Source organism: Vitis vinifera, chromosome 2 (genome assembly GCF_030704535.1).
Source record: "Vitis vinifera cultivar Pinot Noir 40024 chromosome 2, ASM3070453v1".
NCBI classification, from domain to species: domain Eukaryota; kingdom Viridiplantae; phylum Streptophyta; class Magnoliopsida; order Vitales; family Vitaceae; genus Vitis; species Vitis vinifera.
Window position 1 is genome coordinate 15,634,684 of NC_081806.1, and position 19,063 is coordinate 15,653,746.

Here is a 19,063-nt window from a genome sequence, read left to right on the forward strand (position 1 = left end):
AGTTGAGCCAGTTGATCCATGGGCTGTTGATGAGCCAAAAGAGACTTTAGCTTGTCATGCTCTTTGTTAGAAACCTGAATTTTCCTATTTGAGGTCTCTTGTATATATTTATGTAATATATAGTTGTAAATTAGATTAGGAAAGTGTGTATTAAGAAGAATAATCTCTGATTTATAAGGATTGTCCTGATTTATAGGGATTATTAGTTTATTTTTTTTCCTTAAATTTCTTTGTAAATATAGGATATAAATAGCTGATTGAATAAGAATTTTTACCACTTTCTCCCACATGGTATCAGAGCCACTTTGACAGTCTTCATCAGCCTTCATTGCTGATTTTAGTTCAAGTTTTTCAGCCTTCATTTCTGAAGATTTCAAGCCTAATTCTTTCAGCCTTCATTGCTGTGTGTTTTGTTTATTTCTTTTTTCATCTTTCATCCGTTCTACCTGCAATTTTTGGGATTTCACCATGTCTAATATGCTTGAGACTTTTGCCACACCCATAGCTCTCTTTGGTGAAACTTTGCCTCATCAAACCATTGGAGAGTTATAGAATATCAATTCAGCGTATCGGTTGAATGGCTGAAACTATCTCTAATGGTCTCAACTAGTGCGAACTGTTTTGAAAGGGAAAGACAAACTAAGTCATCTAATCGGCATAGGTCTAGGGCTTGAAGATCCGAAGTTTAATCAGTGGGATGAAGAGGATTCCATGATTATGTCTTGGTTATGGAATTCTATGTTGCCCAAAATCAGTGGCATTTGTATGTTCCTCACCATGGCTACAAAGATTTGGGAGACAGTAAGACAAACTTATTCTAAGGTACGTGATGCGGCTTAGATCTATGAAATTAAGCAAAAAATTTCAACCACTAAACAGGGAACAAGATCGGTGATTGAATATTATAATCTCATGAAAAGTCTTTGGCAAGAAATGGATTATTACCAAAATCTTCTAATGAAATGTAGTGAAGATGCCACAATGTTAAGAAGGTTTGTTGATAGGGAGCGGATTTTCAAGTTTCTTGTTGGCCTTAATATTGAATTTGATCAAGTTCGAGTTTTGTTGGAAAACCGAAACTGATATGAAAAGAAATAACTTTGTAAAGCTGTAAATTATTTATTAGTTGTCAATTTTTGTATTTTTAGGAAAGTAATTATTAGGAGTTATTTATTAGTTGTCAATCTTTGTATTTTTAGGAAAGTAATTGTTAGGAGTTATTCTTTCCTTTTAATCAGTGATTTAGTTTCCTAATTTGAAGGATTTGTATATGCTGTAAACTCTATAAAAGAATAATCTCAATGAAAGAAAATTATTCCCGTGAAACCCTATTCTTCAACTTGGTATCAGAGCTAGCAATTTGCTTGCCGAAATCCTCCTTTTTCCTCTCTTTCAATCCCTGTTCTCTAAAACCATGTCGGATATTTCAAACGAGTCCACTATTGTTCCTCAACCTTCTCTGAACAATCCCATCATCACTGATTCTTCAAAAATCAGTCCTACCACCTCGGAATCTCACTCTGTCCAAATCACCACAATTCGCTTGAATGGTGACAACTTTCTGAGATGGTCTCAATCAGTTTGGATGTACATCAGAGGACGTGGAAAGATGGGCTACCTAACGGGTGAAAAGAAGGCTCCTACAGTGGATGATCCGAACTATGCTATATGGGATGCTGAGAATTCCATGGTGATGACATGGCTTGTGAATTCTATGGAAGAAGACATTAGCTCTAATTACATGTGCTATCCAACAACACAAGAGCTTTGGGAGAATGTAAATCAGATGTATTCTGATTTAGGGAATCAATCACAGTTCTTTGAAATTAACCCTCAAACTTGGTGAAATACGACAAGGGGAGGACAACGTCACAAAGTACTTCAACTCCTTGAAGCGGATTTGGCAAGACCTTGACCTTTTCAACACCTATGAGTGGAAATCTGCCGAGGATGGACTTCATCATAAGAAGACCATGGAAGACAATCGGATCTTCAAGTTCTTGGCTGGCCTTAATGTCGAGTTTGATAAGGTAAGGGGGAGAATCATTGGAAGACAACCCCTGCCTTCAATTGGTGAAGTTTTTTCAAAAGTTAGAAGAGAAGAGAGTCGGAGGAATGTGATGCTGGGCAAGAAGGGACCTGGAGTTGCTATTGAAGGTTCAGCCTTGGTTACCATGGGTGGAGGCTATAATAAAGCTGCTGCGTTTCAGCGCAAATCAGATGAAAGACCACGGGTTTGGTGTGATTTTTGCAACAAACCTCGCCATACTCGTGAGAACTGTTGGAAAATCCATAGGAAACCTGCAAATTGGAAAGGAAAAATAGGTGACAAACCAGGCCGAGCCATTATTCCTACTGCTAATGAGGTTGAGACCAACCCCTTCACCACTGAGCAAATGGAGCCTCTTCTTGCACCGCTGAAATCCAACTTCACATTCGGTACTTCTAGTGTTTCTTTGGCACACACAGGTAATGAATTATATGCTCTATCTTGTCGTTTTAAATCTACTCCATGAATAATCTACTCCACGAAGGGAAGAAGATGATGCAGTGAGAAAGGGGAAAGCTTCTGAGGTTCAGACGAGAGGCTCTACGAAGAAGGAAGAAAAGTTCGGTTCAAAGAAGCTGTGGACTACCCTTTTTCCTCCAAGTTTTGATTGCCGACAAGGACTTCAAAGCCGCAGCAAGCCTCTTTTGCTTGGGAAGTCATCGTCAGATAGCGAAGAATGTCAAAAGGAAGAGGATTTTGGGGCGGGATCTCAGATGGAATGAGGATTTAGAGTGAGTCTTTTCTTTCACTGTCAATCGTCAAGGTATCGAAATCAGTGTTCGGGGGAAGGGACCTCGTCGTCAAAAGGCGAAGCGGGTTTGCGCAAACCCCATTTCGAAGAAGACAAAGACGGTTTTTTGGGCCAAGTGGGGTCCGATCTTCGTGGTTCATCAGTCACGCATTTGCCTTCTAATCCAAAAATCAGAGGTAAAGGGGTCAACTTTAAGGGGAATTGTGAAATGTCGGTAGTGGAAAACATGGAGGTATTCCTGTCTTCACCTTCTCAGTCACCCGAGTCTTCTTCTCTTCCTTCTTGTGGCTTGGCACTTCCTTTGCCGAGTCCCTCTGGTCTAGATCTTCCTAGTTCAATCTCTCATTCTCAGTCTCCTATGGAAAACCGAGTAATTTCTAAAATTTTTTCTAAAAAAGACGTTGGCACTTTTTATCAAAAATATGTTGGCAATCCTATCCGAGATGAGGTGGAGGCCCAGTTTGCTTATTCAAACCAGTTGTCCGAGGGTTTTAACCCTAGTAAGTCTAAACCCAATCTGCCTAAGGAGGTTTCCAACCTGGTTTCAGTTAGCCAGGGTGATACTGTGGTCTCCCCATCAGGCGAGTTCCAATTAGATGGCCTGTCCCCTAGGAAAATGGCTAAAGTGCGTGAGGTTTTAAGTTTTCTGGATATTAAGGTTTATTCTAGGAGGAAGAGTAGATGCTCCACAGGTATGTGAGACTTGGTGGAACTGGTTTGGTGGTTTAGGGTCTGTGAGGTTTATCCATGAAAATAATAAGTTGGAATACCAGGGGTTTGGGATCAAGGAATAAGGGAAGGGTGGTTAAAGATTTTCTGAGGTCAGAGAATTCGGATGTTGTGATGATTCAGGAAACAAAAAAGGTGGAGTGTGATAGAAGGTTCGTGGGTAGTGTTTGGACAGTTAGAAATAAGGAATGGGTTGCTCTTCTGACGTGCAGGGCTTCAGGTGGGATTTTGATTATTTGGGACTCTAAAAATCTGCGCAGTGAGGAGGTGGTGATAGGATCCTTTTCGGTCTCAGTCAAGTTTGCTTTGGATGGTTGTGGACCTTTTTGGCTATCCACAATTTATGGCCCAAACAACCCCTCATTTAGGAAGGATTTTTGGGTGGAGCTTTTAGACATTTTTGGCCTATTTTTCCGTTATGGTGTGTGGGCGGTAATTTTAATGTCATAAGGAGAAGTTCAGAAAAATTGGGTGGTTCTAGTTTAACTTCAAGCGTGAAGGACTTTGGTGGTTTTATAAGAGAATGTGAATTGCTTGATCCACCTTTACGGAACGCATCATTCACTTGGTCAAACATGCAAGAGTCCCCCGTGTGTAAGAGATTGGATAGTTTTCTTTACTCAAATGAGTGGGGGCATTTCTTTCCTCAAAGCCTTCAAGAAGCTCTTCCTAGAAGGACATCGGATCATTGGTCGATTATTTTGGATACCAATCCATTCAAGTGGGGCCTAACTCCTTTTAGGTTTGAGAATATGTGGTTGCAACATCCTAGTTTCAAGGAGAGTTTTAGAAGTTGGTGGAGAGGTTTTCAAGGAAATGGGTGGGAAGGTCACAAGTTCATGAGAAGATTACAATTTGTTAAAGCTAAATTGAAATAGTGGAATAAGGTTTCTTTTGGAGAGCTAAATGAAAGGAAAAAAAGCATCCTCAATGATATAGCTAACTTTGATGCCATTGAGCAAGTAGGGGGTCTCACTTCTGAACTTTTAGTTCAAAGAGCCTTAAGAAAAGGGGAGCTAGAGGAATTAATTTTGAGGGAATAAATTTATTGGAGACAAAAAGCTAGGGTGAAATGAGTTAAGGAAAGGGATTGTAACTCAAAAGTTTTCTCATAAAGTGGCTAATGGTAGACAAAATAGGAAATTTATTAAGGCATTGGAGAATGAAAGTGGCTTAGAGTTGAATAATCCCGAGAGCATCACAGAGGAGATTTTACTGTACTTTGAAAAGCTCTACGTGAGTCCTATTGGAGAGTCTTGGAGTGTTGAAGGTTTAGATTGGTCCCCTATTTCGGAAGAGAGTGCGTCTAGGTTGGACTCCTTTTTCACTGAAGAAGAGATTTCTAAGGCCATTTTTCAGTTGGATAGGGATAAGGTGCCGGGGCCTGATGGTTTTACCATTGCAGTATTTCAAGATTGTTGGGATGTGATCAAGGAGGATTTAGTGAGAGTGTTTGCAGAGTTTCACAGAAGCGGGATTATCAATCAAAGCACTAATGCCTCCTTCATAGTTCTATTACCCAAAAAAAGCTTGACAAAGAAAATTTCAGACTTTAGACCTATTAGCTTGATCACTAGTCTCTACAAGATAATAACCAAAGTGCTTTCAAGGAGTATAAGAGGGGTACTACATGAAACCATCCATTCTAGTCAAGGCTCTTATGTTCAAGGGAGACAAATATTGGATGCGGTTCTCATAGCCAATGAGATAGTGGATGAGAAAAGACGATCAGGGGAGGAAGGAGTCGTCTTCAAAATTGACTTTGAAAAGGCTTACGACCATGTAAGTTGGGATTTTTGGGATCATGTGCTGGAGAAGAAGGGGTTTAGTCCTAGATGGAGGAAATGGATGAGTGGTTGTTTGTCCATGGTATCTTATGCAGTCTTGGTGAATGGAAATGCTAAAGGGTGGGTTAAGGCATCTAGAGGCTTAAGACAAGGCAACCCTTTATCCCCTTTTATGTTCACTTTAGTCGTAGATGTACTGAGCAGGATGTTATTGAGAGCAGAGGAAAGAAATTCGTTGGAGGGTTTCAGGATAGGTAAGAATAGAACTAGGGTGTCCCATTTGCAATTTGCAGATGATACCATTTTCTTTTCTAACACTAGGGAGGAAGAATTGTAGACTCTCAAGAGTCTACTGCTAGTGTTTGGGCATATTTCTAGGCTCAAGGTCAACCTTGACAAGAGTAATATTTATGGCATCAATCTTGATCAGAATCATCTTTCTAGGTTGGCAGAGTTGCTTGATTGCAAGACTTCTGGTTGGCCTATACTCTATCTGGGTCTTCCTTTGGGAGGGAATCCTAAGACTTGTGGCTTTTGGGATCCCAGTGATTGAGAGGATCTCGAGAAGATTTGATGGGTGGCAAAAGGCTTATTTATCTTTTGGAGGAAGGGTAACTCTTGTCCAATCTTGTCTCACCCACATGCCCCGTTACTTCCTTTCCTTGTTTAAGATACCCGTTTCAGTGGCTACAAAAATTGAGAGATTGCAAAGGGATTTTTTATGGTCAGGGGTTGGGGAAGGTAAAAGAGATCATCTAGTTAGTTGGGATGTAGTGTGTAACCCGACGGCAAAAGGGGGATTGGGATTTGGGAAGATTTCTCTAAGGAATCTTGCGCTCTTAGGGAAATGGTTGTGGAGGTACCCTAGAGAGGGTTCAGCTCTATGACATCAGGTTATTTTAAGCATTTATGGATCACACTCTAATGGTTAGGATGCTAACACTATTGCACAAGTCTTTCAGGAGTTTTCCAAGTTTACTCGGTTTGTGGTAGGAGATGGGGAAAGAATTCGGTTCTAGGAAGATTTGTGATGGGGGGACCAACCTTTGGGATCCCAATATCTAAGACTATTTGGAGTAGTCTTGGATAAAAATATTTCTATTTCTTCAATTCTTGATTCTACTCGCCCTTTCTCTTGGAACTTTAATTTCCATCGTAACCTTTCCGATTCTGAGATAGAAGATTTAGAAGGTCTCATGCGGTCTCTTGATGGTTTGCATTTATCACCTTCGGTTTTAGATGCGAGATCTTGACCTTTATCTTCTTCAGGGCTTTTCTCAGTCAAATCTTTCTTTTTAGCCTTATCCCAATCTTCTAGTTCTCCTATAGTTTTCCCCACTAAGTTCGTTTGGAATTCTCAAGTCCCTTTCAAAGGCAAGTCCTTTGTTTGGTTAGTGGCACACAAGAAGGTAAATACTAATGACTTGCTACAATTGAGAAGACCCTACAAAGCTTTTAGTCCTGATATTTGTAATCTATGCATGAAGCATGGAGAATCAGTAGATCATCTTTTCCTACATTGCTCTTTCACGATGGGGTTGTGGCACAGATTATTTCAGTTAGCCAACTTGGATTGGGTCCCCCCGAGGAGCATCTTTGACATGTTGTCCATCAATTATAATGGTTTTAGTTTATCTAAGAGAGGGATAGTTTTGTGGTAAGTTGCGAGCTTCGCTTTAATTTGGGTTGTATGGCGAGAAGGAAACTCGAGGATTTTTGAGGAGAAAGCAAGGAATTCAGAGTATCTTTGGGATTCTATTCATTTCCTTGCTTCTCTTTGGGCTTTCTGTTTCAAGGTTTTTAAGGGGATTCCCCTTAATGGATTGGGTCCCCCCGAGGAGCATCCTTGACATGATGTACATCAAATTTAATGGATTTGGTTCGTCTAAGAGGGGGATAGCCTTGTGGCAAGCTGCAAACATCGCTCTTATTCAGATTGTGTGGAGGGAAAGAAATGCGAGAATTTTTGAGGATAAAGCAAGGAATTCAGAGTTTCTTTGGGACTCTATTGTTTTCTTTGCTTTTCTTTGGGCTTATTATTCCAAGGTTTTTAAGGGGACTCCCCTTAATGTGATACAACTTGATTGGATAGCAGTGTGTACTCCATAAGGAGTGGTCTTTTTAAAAGTGTTTGCTTGTTTTTCAGTGTATTTTTCTATAGTTTAGCTTTCTTTGGCAGGAGGATTCCTCATCCTTCTTTTGTACTTATTTTTATCTATCAATAAATCTTTGTGTCGTTTCCAATAAAAAAAAGAGGATTCCCCTTAATGTGTTACAACTTGACTGGTTAGCGGTGTGCAATTCAAAAGGGTTGGTTTAACCTAGAGAGTTTGTTTGTTTTTTCTATGTATTTTCTTGTTTTTGTTTTCTTGTAGTTTAGTTTTCTTTGGTGGGAGGATTTCTCATCCTTCTCTTGTACTTCTTTTTTCTTTCAATATATCCCTTTGTCGTTTCCTATAAATAAAAAATAAAAAAAAAATCTGATGAGAGTGCGTCTAGGTTGGACTCCCCTTTTACTGAAGAAGAGATTTATAAGGCCATTTTTCAGTTGGATAGAGATAAGGCACCGGGTCCTGATGACTTTACCATTGCAGTGTTTCAAGATTGTTGGGATGTGATCAAAGAGGATTTAGTGAGAGTATTTGCAGAGTTTCACAGTAGCGGGATTATCAATCAAAGCACTAATGCCTCTTTCATACTTCTGTTGCCCAAAAAAAGCATGACAAAGAAAATCTTAGACTTTAGACCTATTAGCTTTGATCACTAGCCTTTACAAGATAATAACCAAAGTGTTATCAGGGCATCTAAGAGGGGTACTACATGAAACTATTCATTCTACTAAGGCGCGTTTGTTCAAGAGAGACAAATATTGGATGCAGTTCTCATAGGCAATGAGATAGTGGATGAGAAAAGACGTTCAGGAGAGGAAGGAGTTGTATTCAAAATCGACTTTGAAAAGGCTTACGACCATGTGAGTTGGGATTTTTTGGATCATGTGTTGGAAAAGAAGGGGTATAGTCCTAGGTGGAGGAAATGGATGAGAGGTTGTTTGTCCACGGTATCTTTTGCAGTCTTAGTGAATGGAAATGCTAAAGAGTGGGTCAAGGCGTCTAGAGGTTTAAGACAAGGCAACCCTTTGTCCCATTTTTTGTTTACTTTAGTCGCAGATGTACTGAGCAGGATGTTATTGGGAGTAGAGGAAAGAAATTCGTTGGAGGGTTTCAGGGTGGGTAGGAACAGTATAAGGGTGTCCCATTTACAATTTGCAGATGATACCATTTTCTTTTCTAACACTAGGGGGGAAGAATTGTAGACTCTCAAGAGTCTATTGCTAGTGTTTGGGCATATTTCTAGGCTCAAGGTCAACCTTGACAAGAGTAATATTTATGGCATCAATCTTGATCAGAATCATCTTTCTAGGTTGGCTAAGTTGCTTGATTGCAAGGCTTCTGGTTGGCCTATACTCTATTTGGGTCTTCCTTTGAGAGGGAATCCTAAGGCTTGTGGCTTTTGGGATCCAGTGATTGAGAGGATCTCGAGAAGATTAGATGGGTGGCAAAAGGCTTATTTATCGTTTGGAGGTAGGATAACTCTTATCCAATCTTGCCTCACCCACATGCCTTGCTACTTCCTTTCCTTGTTTAAGATACCTGCTTCAGTGGCTGCAAAAATTGAGAGATTGCAAAGGGATTTTTTATGGTCAGGGGTTAGGGAAGGTAAAAGAGATCATCTAGTTAGTTGGGATGTAGTATGTAAGTCGAAGGCAAAAGGGGGTTTGGGATTTGGAAAGATTGTTCTAAGGAATGTCGCTCTCTTAGGGAAATGGTTGTGGAGGTACCCTAGGGAGGGTTCAGCTCTATGGCATCAGGTTATTTTAAGCATTTACGGATCATACTCTAATGGTTGGGATGCCAACACCATAGTCAGATGGTTACATCGTTGTCCTTGGAAGGCTATTGCACAAGTCTTTCAGGAGTTTTCCAAGTTTACTTGGTTTGTGGTAGGAGATGGGGAAAGAATTCGGTTCTGGGAAGACTTGTGGTGGGGGGATCAACCTTTGGGATCCCAATATCCAAGACTATTTAGAGTAGTCACGGATAAAAATATTCCTATTTCTTCAATTCTCGGATCTACTCGTCCTTTATCTTGGAACTTTAATTTTCGCCGCAACCTATCCAATTCTGAGATAGAAGATTTAGAAGGCCTCATGCGGTCACTAAATTGTTTGCATTTTTCATCTTCGGTTTTAGATGCGAGATCCTGGTCTTTATCTTCTTCAGGGCTTTTAACAGTTAAATTTTTCTTTCTTGCCTTATCCCAATGTTCTTGCTCTCCTCCAGTTTTCCCTACTAAATTCGTTTGGAATTCTCAAATCCCTTTCAAAGTCAAGTCTTTTGTCTGGTTGGTGGCACATAAGAAGGTAAATACTAATGACTTGCTACAATTGAAAAGACCCTACAAAGCTCTTAATCCTGATATTTGTAAGTTATGCATGAGGCATGGAGAATCAGTAGATCATCATTTCCTACATTGTTCTTTGATGATGGGGTTATGACACAGATTATTTCAATTAGCCAAGATGGATTGGGTTCCCCTGAGGAGCATTTTTGACATGCTGTCCATCAATTACAATGGTTTTGGTTAATCTAAGATAGGGACAGTTTTGTGGCAAGCTGCGTGCATAGCTATAATTTGGGTTGTGTGACGGGAAAGAAACGCGAGGATCTTTGAGGATAAAGCAAGGAATTCAGAGAATCTTTGGGATTCTATTCATTTCCTTGCTTTTCTTTGGGCTTTTTGTTCCAAGGTCTTTAAGGGGACTCCACTTATTGTGTTACAACTTGATTAGCTAGCGGCGTGTAATTCTTTTGGGTTGGTCTAGTCTATAGTGTTTGTTCGTTTTCACATTGTATTTTCTTGTTTTCATACTCTTGTAGTTTAGTTTTCTTTGGTGGGAGGATTTCTCATCCTTCTCTTGTTCTTCTTTTTTCTATTAATATATTCCTTTGTCGTTTCCTATAAAAAAAAATATAAAAAAATGATTGTACTTGTGTTACTTGGATCTTCCTTTTAAAACAAAAGTTGGATGTGAGCATTTTTTTTCCAAATTACCATAATATGGTCAAAAATCAATTTAGGGTGTCAATTAAATGGGTTAGATCGGATAATGCAAAGGACTATTTCAATCAAACACTTTCATCTTATTTTCAAAAAGAGGGAATTATTCATGAGTCTTCATGTGTCGATTCACCCTAACAAAACGGAGTAGCTAAGAGGAAAAATGGTCACCTACTAAATGTTACTAGGGCTCTCCTATTCCCAAAAAATGTTCCAAAAACCTATTGGGGGGAGGTTGTTCTTACAATTGCTCTTTAAAAAATAGGGTTCCTTCTCGAGTTTTGGGTTTAAAGGATCCTATGGAAATGTTCACAACATTTTTTCCTTAGTTCAATACATCGAGTAAGCTTCCTCCTAAAGTGTTTGTGTGTCCCGTGATTGTTCATATTCATGCTCATCATCAAGGAAAGTTGGATTCAAGAGCATTAAAGTGTGTTTTTGTTGGATATTCATTAACACAGAAATGGTATAAATGTTTCCATCGTCCAACTAATTGTTTTTTTTTGTTTCCATGGATGCCACTTTTGTAGAAACAAAGGGATAATTTTCAGTTCCTTATCTTTAGGGGGAGACACAATCTATGAAAGATAAGGACATGTTCTTGCTTGAGTTCCCTAACTCTTCCCCATCCGAACTTTCAAATACCCCATCCAAACCTTCAAATGGAACCCAAAAAGAGTTCAGAAGTCATGAAAAAGGTCCAAAAATTTCTAGCACACCTCAAATAGCTACAACAATCCCAAAAATAGTTGAAACCTGCCCTATTTTAGATATTGGAACAACAGAAAAGGAGTCGGAACCGATTGCTACAAAGCCACTACAAGTTTATTCAAGGAGGAGGGTGACTAAACGTAGACCCATGCAAGTCCAAACATTTGAACCAACTCTTGGAAACGAGGAACACAATTATATTGCTCCTTTTGACTCACATGATGATGTTGACAATGTTGATCTTCCTATTGTCATTAGGAAAGGTACACGTAAATGCGTGCAACACTCATTGTCCAATTTTGTGTCATTTGGAAAATTCTCACCATCTCATAAAACTTTTCTTACCCAAATAAATTCCATACCAATTCCACAAACCTCAACCAAGGCACTTGGTAATGAGAAATGGAAACAAGCTATGAAAGTCGAGATGGAAGCATTGGAGAAGAATGAGACTTGAGAAATTATGGAGTTACCAAAATGGAAGAAAGTAGTGGGTTGCAAGTGGGTATTTACAGTTAAATAAAAGACTGATGGATCCCTTGAATGATATAAAGCAAGGCTGGTTGCAAAGGGATACACACAAACATAAGGAGTGACTATCAAGAAACTTTTGCACAGGTAGCAAAGATGAATATGATGAGAATTTTATTATATTTAGCAGCTCATTTTGATTGGAATTTGCATCAATTTGATGTAAAAAATGCCTTTCTCCATGGTGAAATTGATGAAGAAATCTATATGGGAGTTTCTTCTGGTTTTGGGGCAAGTTTAGACAAGAATAAGGTTTATAGGTTGAAGAAGGCCAATTATGGATTGAAACAATCTCTTAGAGCATGGTTTGGAAGATTTACAAAAGTTATGTTATCTCTAGGGTTTAAACAAAGCCAAGGAGATCACACTTTGTTCATTAAACATTTCGATTCAGGGAGGGTTACAACATTACTAGTATATGTTGATGACATAATCGTGATCGGGAATGATTGAAAAGAAAAAGAGGCACTTCGGCAATGTCTTGCAAAGGAGTTTGAGATAAAGGATTTGGGCAAAGTACAGTACTTTTTGCGAATTGAAGTGGCATGGTCAAAAGAGGGTATTTTTGTATCACAACACAAATATATCCTTGACTTACTTAAGGAGACGGGAAAGCTTGGATGTAAACCGATTGAGACTCCAATTGAAGCAAATCATAAGCTTGGGGAAGCATTGGAAGACAAAGGAGTGGATCGAGGTATGCATTAAAGGTTAGTGGGATGATTGGTTTACTTGTCACACACAAGACCAGATATTGCCTATGCCGTGAATGTAGTGAGCCAATTTATGCATAATCTGAAGGAGGTCCACTTACAAGCTATCTATAAGATTTTACAGTATCTTAAAGGTAGCTCAGGAATGGGAATTCTCTTCAGAAAAGGTACGGATTTGTTCCTTGAAGCTTATACGGAGGTTGACTATGTTGGATCAATGGTAGGCAAAAGATCAACATCAGGTTACTGCACCTTTCTTGGAGGAAACTTAGTAACTTGGAGGAGTAAAAAACAACCAATGTTGCAAGGTCTAGTGCAGAGGCAAAGTTTAGAGCTATGGCACAAGGGATTTGTGAGCTATTATGGCTTAAAATTATTCTTGAGCGCCTACGGATTAAATGGGAAGGACCCATGAGGTCATATTGCGATAACAAATTAGCTATAAACATTGCTCATAATCTGGTACAATATGACTGGACAAAGCATGTTGAGGTTGATAGACACTTCATGAAGAAAGTTAGGAAGTGGGTTAATTTGCACTTCGCTTGTGTTGTCAGATAGACAACTTGCAGATATTTTGACCAAGGGTTTGATGAGCACAACATTTCAAGCAAATATAAGCAAGTTGGGTATGGATAATATCTATTCACCAGCTTGAGGGGGAGTGTAAGAAATCTAAATTTTCCTATTTGAGGCCTCTTGTATATATTTATGTAATATATAGCTGTAAATTAGATTAGGAAAGTGTGTATAACTATAAATCAGATTATGAAGAATAATCTCTGATTTTTAAGGATTGTCCTGATTTATAGGGATTATTAATTTATTTTTTTTCCTTAAATTTCTTTGTAAATATAGGATATAAATTTGGATTGTAACAGTTGATTGAATAAGAATTTTTTACCACTTTCTCCCACACTCTCCAGGGTGGTTAATACTCATTGCAATGTCACTAAAATAGCCTAGGTTGTTGATCCACTTTGACCAGACACTCTGATTCTAAATGGAATCTTTTTAACTGAGAGAGAGAGAGAGAGAGTGGAGATTCTGTCTCTCGTTATTTTATATCAATGCTCATTATATTTCTATCAATGCCCGATACCTTTATAAAAGGTGATTCTGTCTCTCGTTATATTTATATCAATGTCCAATACCTTTATAAAATTCATTTTTTTCCTCTCATTTACAAAATTATTATTACTTTGTTCCTTTTTTCCATTCTATCTCACACTATATTTATCTCAGCATCCCAATACCTTTACAAAATTCATTTTTTTCCATCCTTATCTGTGCTTAAATATGATGCATCATAAAAATATTATGGTACAAGAAAGCATTCCCTTGCCTTACGAAATTTATATGTTTTTGTTTCCTCATTTTACCTTATCTTTGTTTGGCAGATGGTTTATGTTTTGTCTATTTACAACAAGAAAGAGAAGAACCATCAAATCATGGTGCGTGGTTTTTCCATTCCTTTTCTGTAAAAGTAGTAAAGATAATATCTCTGATGTCTTTCTTTCTCTTTACAGATTTTTGGTTAGTGAAGTCAGATTAAGTGGTTTACGTCATTCACATTCTATTAACTCTCTTTTACTGCACATTTTTAATGAAGTATCCATATCATGTTGTTGTTCTAAGAAAACTTGATTATTTTAGTTGTGCTGAAATTTTTGGGATATATTTTTCTTTACACACATAGTTATTTAATTTTTTCCCCTTTTTTCTTCTTTTCCTAGCATGGTATGCATATCCTCTATCCAAGGCTAGCTTAGTTTTTTGATCTTTTGGGTTGCAATCTACCAACATTGATCTCCCAAAGTTTGAAGCTATCAGCTCTCTTTGTAAAGTCTCAAAATATCTTCTCGTGTATCAATCTGCGAACATTGGTTTAAACTGTGAATCTCCCTCTGAAATATATATACAGAGAAAAATTCCACCAGTATTTTGTCATTTTTGTTGTTGTTTCCCAGTGCTGTTGGCTGTTTATTCAAGTTTTTGCCCTTTCTCACACTTGACAAGGTTTTGTCCTTTTTGCACATCTGGAATATATTTTTGTTTCTCCTTTAGAAACTAGGATGAAACAACTCAACAATGAAGCACTTCACATAATTAAGCATGGAGTCCACATAAAAATATTTTTACTGCAATCAGCATGTCAAATTTTAAGTGGGGAATCGGCCTCTGCAATTTCTGAAGTGAGGATTGTTTGTCAGAATGTCATATGGCTTATTTTCTTGTCTCCTTTATTATCATGTTTTGTTCTAATGTCATTATGTTTGCATATTGAAAGCTGAAATTTAATGGACTATGAATCTTTGATGAAGAAAATTATTGAAGCGATGTTCTTTGTTCCAGATGGCAGCATTCAATATCCAGGAGGCATTAATCTGGAAAGAAAAAATTGAGGCTGTAATTGATCAGGTCCGTTTCCTTCAAATTTCATGACACTAGAATCCTTTCTCATTCATTCCCCTCCCTCTCCCCCCTCTCTCTCTCTGTCTCCCTCTCCCTCTCTCCCTCTCTTGTTTAATAAAAAACACAAACACATGAGTGATAATGAGTTGTGTCACTGTAGTGGATGTTTTTCTCAAAAATTGTTGCTTCCCATTCATTACTTGGGTCAAAACAAAATTGTTGCTTCCCATCCATTACTTTGGTTAATGGCCATTAGATCTGCAAGCATATTGATCTACAGCATAGTTACAGGTCTTGTTTGGCATTTTATATAAATCTGTAAGATTCTGTTAATTAGACAGGCAACTGTATTCAGGACTGATTATGTATTGATGGTGTTCAGCATCAGGACTCACAAGTTGCAAATGGAAATAAATATATTTCATTTGAATATAAATCTGGGATGGATAATGGAAGGGCTGCTTCCTCATCTGACCATGAAAGTCAGTAAGTACCAATTTTAACTTTATTTATTATCTGCTTGTGGTTATAAGTGTGTGGATGCTAGTGAAAAATGCTGTCATGTTCTGAACCATATCCACAGTATATTTTCATTTCTTTCCTTTATGCTGCAAAGTTTGGAATCTCTCCACAGGTAAACATTTTCCAATCCTGATAAATTTTTAGGGTTAATTGGTTAAAGGGGTCAAAATAACCCCCATATTTGCAAATATAACCCACTAGTCAAAAAGCAAAAAAATTGACCTGATCGAGACAAAAATGCCCTTCTTATTTTTTCTCTCCAACACATACAACTTCTCATTTCCCCTTTCCCCCTCATTTTTCCCTCCAAGACAACTTTCCCTTTCCCTTTGTTTTATAGTAGATTAGGTTCTAATTTTTTTATTCGGTCAATGGTTGCTCTTCTCTCTCTTTTCCTGTGGAGATCAAGTTTAACTTCTTACGATTGTTTCATCTATTCTTCATTCTTGGTCACGAAAATATGAAAAAAATGTAAGCAACCAACAATTTCTTTTTTATAATATTAATTTATTTCTTTCTGTTTCTTGAAAATTCAAAATCTCACTTCAACATTATAGGTAAAAAATAGAGACTCCATTGTTAGTTCTGAACAAGTGAAAAGTTCGTTCAAAGAATTTTCACTTGAACTTAACAGTAGTTGAGTTGCATTAACAAAGAACTTAACCACAATTAAGTTCACAGTCAGAATTTTCACCTGAACTTAACAGTAGTTGAATTGCATTAACAAAGAACTTAACCATAGTTAAGTTCACAGTAAGATATTTCACCTGAACTTAACAATAGTTGAGTTTCATTAACAAAGAACTTAAGCACAGTTAAGTTCACAATCACTGTTTCACAATAGTTGGGATTTTTGCTCACTAGCTTCGCTTTCCTTTGCTTCACTTTCTTCTGCTTCACTTTTTTCTTCTGTTCGCTTTAGTCTTGTGTAACCAATTTAATCTAATTCTGTTCTATCCATCTAAATTTGTATGGAAATCTAATTTCCCATCTATGCTCAAGACATTTTCTTGGCTAATGGCACACAAGAAAGTGTACACAAATGGCATGCTACAATTGAGAAAATCCTACAAAGCCCTTAGTTATGATGTTGGCTTATTGTGTATGGAGAGTGGAGAAATGATGAATCATCTTTTCTTACTTTGTTTGTTGACTTTGGGGCTATGACATATAGACTTTCCAGATCAGCTAACTTGGACTAGGTTCCTCCTAGGAGCATTTGTGACATGATGATCATCTCATATAAGGGATTGGGAAGCTCCATTAGAGGCAACGTTCTTTGGCAAACCACTTGTCTCACATTTATTTAGGTTGTTTGGTGGGAAAAAAAATGGGAGGATTTTTTAAGGCAAGGTGAGGACTTCAAAGGCTCTTTGGGTTATCATTCATTTCTTTTCCTCCTTTTGGGCCGCTTTCCAAATCCCCTTCCATCTTGGGCTTGCACACTATGTCTCAGCTAATGAGATGATCTCTTTTCCTCCCCTATCCATGACCATAGAAAATCCCTTTGCATTTTTTCAATCTTTGTTGCTACTACTATACAATGAAAGGAAATAATTAGGAATGTGAGTCAAGCAAGACTAGATTACGGTAATTCTTCCACCTAAAGACAAAAAAACTTTTTTCCAACCATTTGATCTTCTCTAAATTCGGTATTCTTGATCCTAAAAGACACTAGCCTTTGGATAGACCCGAATAGGTTATTTAGCCATTCATAAACCTTATATTTGAGCATCGAAGCTGGCCTAGAAATCTGATTCTAACTCATGTTGGAAATTATGTTTCTTATAGACTTAATCTACTTCATTTGCACTTATGCCAATCATTGATATGTGTTTATAAATCTGTGTTTGTGATCGATGTTTTTGTAAGTCTTTGGTGATTTGGGAGAAAACCAGAACAATTAAGTTAGTTGTTTTGAGAATTCATAAATCTCCTCCCTCAAAAGAAAAAGAAAGACGTTCTTAGAGTTGTGGAAAGGACTAATCTGGGGAGGAAGTTAGTGATGATAAAAAAGTGTGGTTATTGTTATTGTACTGGAAGTGTATAAAGCTATCACTTCTCATAGAAAGACTAACATGAGAACAAGGAACAAGAAGAAAAATAAAAAGAAAAGACTTAATATATTTTGTTTTACGATACCGTGTTTTATTTAAACAAGGAAAAGGCACCTAGGTCTAATAGATTCACCATTACAATGTTTCAGGAGTGTTGGGATGTGATTAAGGATGATTTTTTTCCATGTACTTCCTCGAAAGTTTTTCTGATTGTGTTGCTGTGAATTCTACAATTTGGTTTGATACTTTTTTTTTTCTCTAGGATTCATTGATATTACTTATGTTGAACATATTATTTAGATTACTCCACCTTTTTCTCAAAACATCTTAGATTGGGAATATTCCTCATCCATTTGAAATTTCTGTATAGGTTTAGTGCAGAGGATGATGAAGAAGATACTCATCGTGCTTTGGTTCGGAGAAAAACAATTGGAAATGGTTGTCTTTGATTCCCTTTATTTCTTGATTCATAACTGGTTCAGTATAATTCCTGTTTGAGTCTCATCATCTTCCTTTAACTGGCAGATTTTCCTGACTCAGTGTTTGACTGGACTCGAGAAATGGATTCAGAATTGTTAAACCAGGATATCAACAATCAAGCCTTTTCCTCTGATCAAAAAAAAGAAAAAAACAATCAAGCCTTCCCCAAAAAGCATTGGCGTCTTCTCCAATGCCAAAATGGTAAATCATTTTTGCAGCCATTTGCATTATTTTTTCTGTTTAACACAGAGATGATAATCAAGGAATCAAGATAACCTATCCAGGGAGGGAAGTTAGACAATTGAGTAACTGGCTATCCCATAATTAAATCCATGAATAATTACATTTCGTCTGGATAATTGCAGGACTTCGAATTTTTGAAGAGCTTCTTGAAGTTGATTACCTTGTAAGGCATTGTTTCTTTATTTCATTCTACAGCCGTCTCATGATTTTGCTTTTGCAGTAGGCTATTTCTCATCAACGTAACATGTACCTTTCCTTTTTGCAGCCAAGGAGCTGTAGTAGAGCAATGAAAGCTGTAGGGGTTGTGAAGGCAACCTGTGAAGAAATATTTGAGCTTGTAATGAGCATGGATGGAACACGGTTTGAGTAAGTTCTTTCTATTTCAAGTAAAGATTTTTATGAATTAATTCCAAATGGTCATTATTATGGTCTTTTGAAGAATGTATTCTGTATATATCATCCGGCAGGTCTGCTTCAAACCTCATTTAAGTTATTTTCTTTTAGAAACTTTTCGCATGTTCTTTCTTTATAGCATACATAAAAGTGGTCATGCCCCTATGCAAGTCAAAGTTACAGTGATGGGAATTACTTCTCATGAAATTTGCCTCATCTTTTACTGATTTTTTGGACCATTTATTAATTTTTTGATAGGATTTTCTTGACACCTTATGAAAAGCATATACTCACTGACATGATTCTTAGTTTAAAGTTCATAATATGAGCATTCATACATGACATATAACATGTCAAACCGAATATATTTACTACCTTACGTGCATTAGTTATGTTTTATGGTTAAAATATCCAAAACTTATGAAAATAAATTAAATAATTTTTAGGGTTTATTACACTTTACCCCCCTAATTTATAGCGCGTTTTGCACATTGCCTCCTTGAGTTTAAAATCGAGTAATGTACCCTCTATGCTTTATAATTGCATGCAATATGCATTTGTTG

The 19,063-nt window shown here is 37.5% G+C and overlaps 1 protein-coding gene across 4 annotated transcripts in view; it reads left to right on the top strand.

Moving 5' to 3' along the window:
- LOC100241468 (protein ENHANCED DISEASE RESISTANCE 2) overlaps positions 1-19,063 on the top strand; it is a 78,333-nt gene that overhangs the window by 9,378 nt on the left and 49,892 nt on the right. For 3 of the 4 annotated variants that reach the window (XM_010666465.3, XM_002262825.5, XM_059734719.1), the window contains exons 3-9: positions 13,791-13,844; positions 14,746-14,811; positions 15,188-15,291; positions 17,755-17,822; positions 17,910-18,065; positions 18,230-18,270; positions 18,373-18,473. In XM_010666465.3, coding sequence (XP_010664767.1) covers positions 13,791-13,844; positions 14,746-14,811; positions 15,188-15,291; positions 17,755-17,822; positions 17,910-18,065; positions 18,230-18,270; positions 18,373-18,473 — 590 coding nt within the window. The remainder of the gene's footprint in view (positions 1-13,790; positions 13,845-14,745; positions 14,812-15,187; positions 15,292-17,754; positions 17,823-17,909; positions 18,066-18,229; positions 18,271-18,372; positions 18,474-19,063) is intronic. The other variant, XM_010666469.3, reaches the window with a different exon arrangement.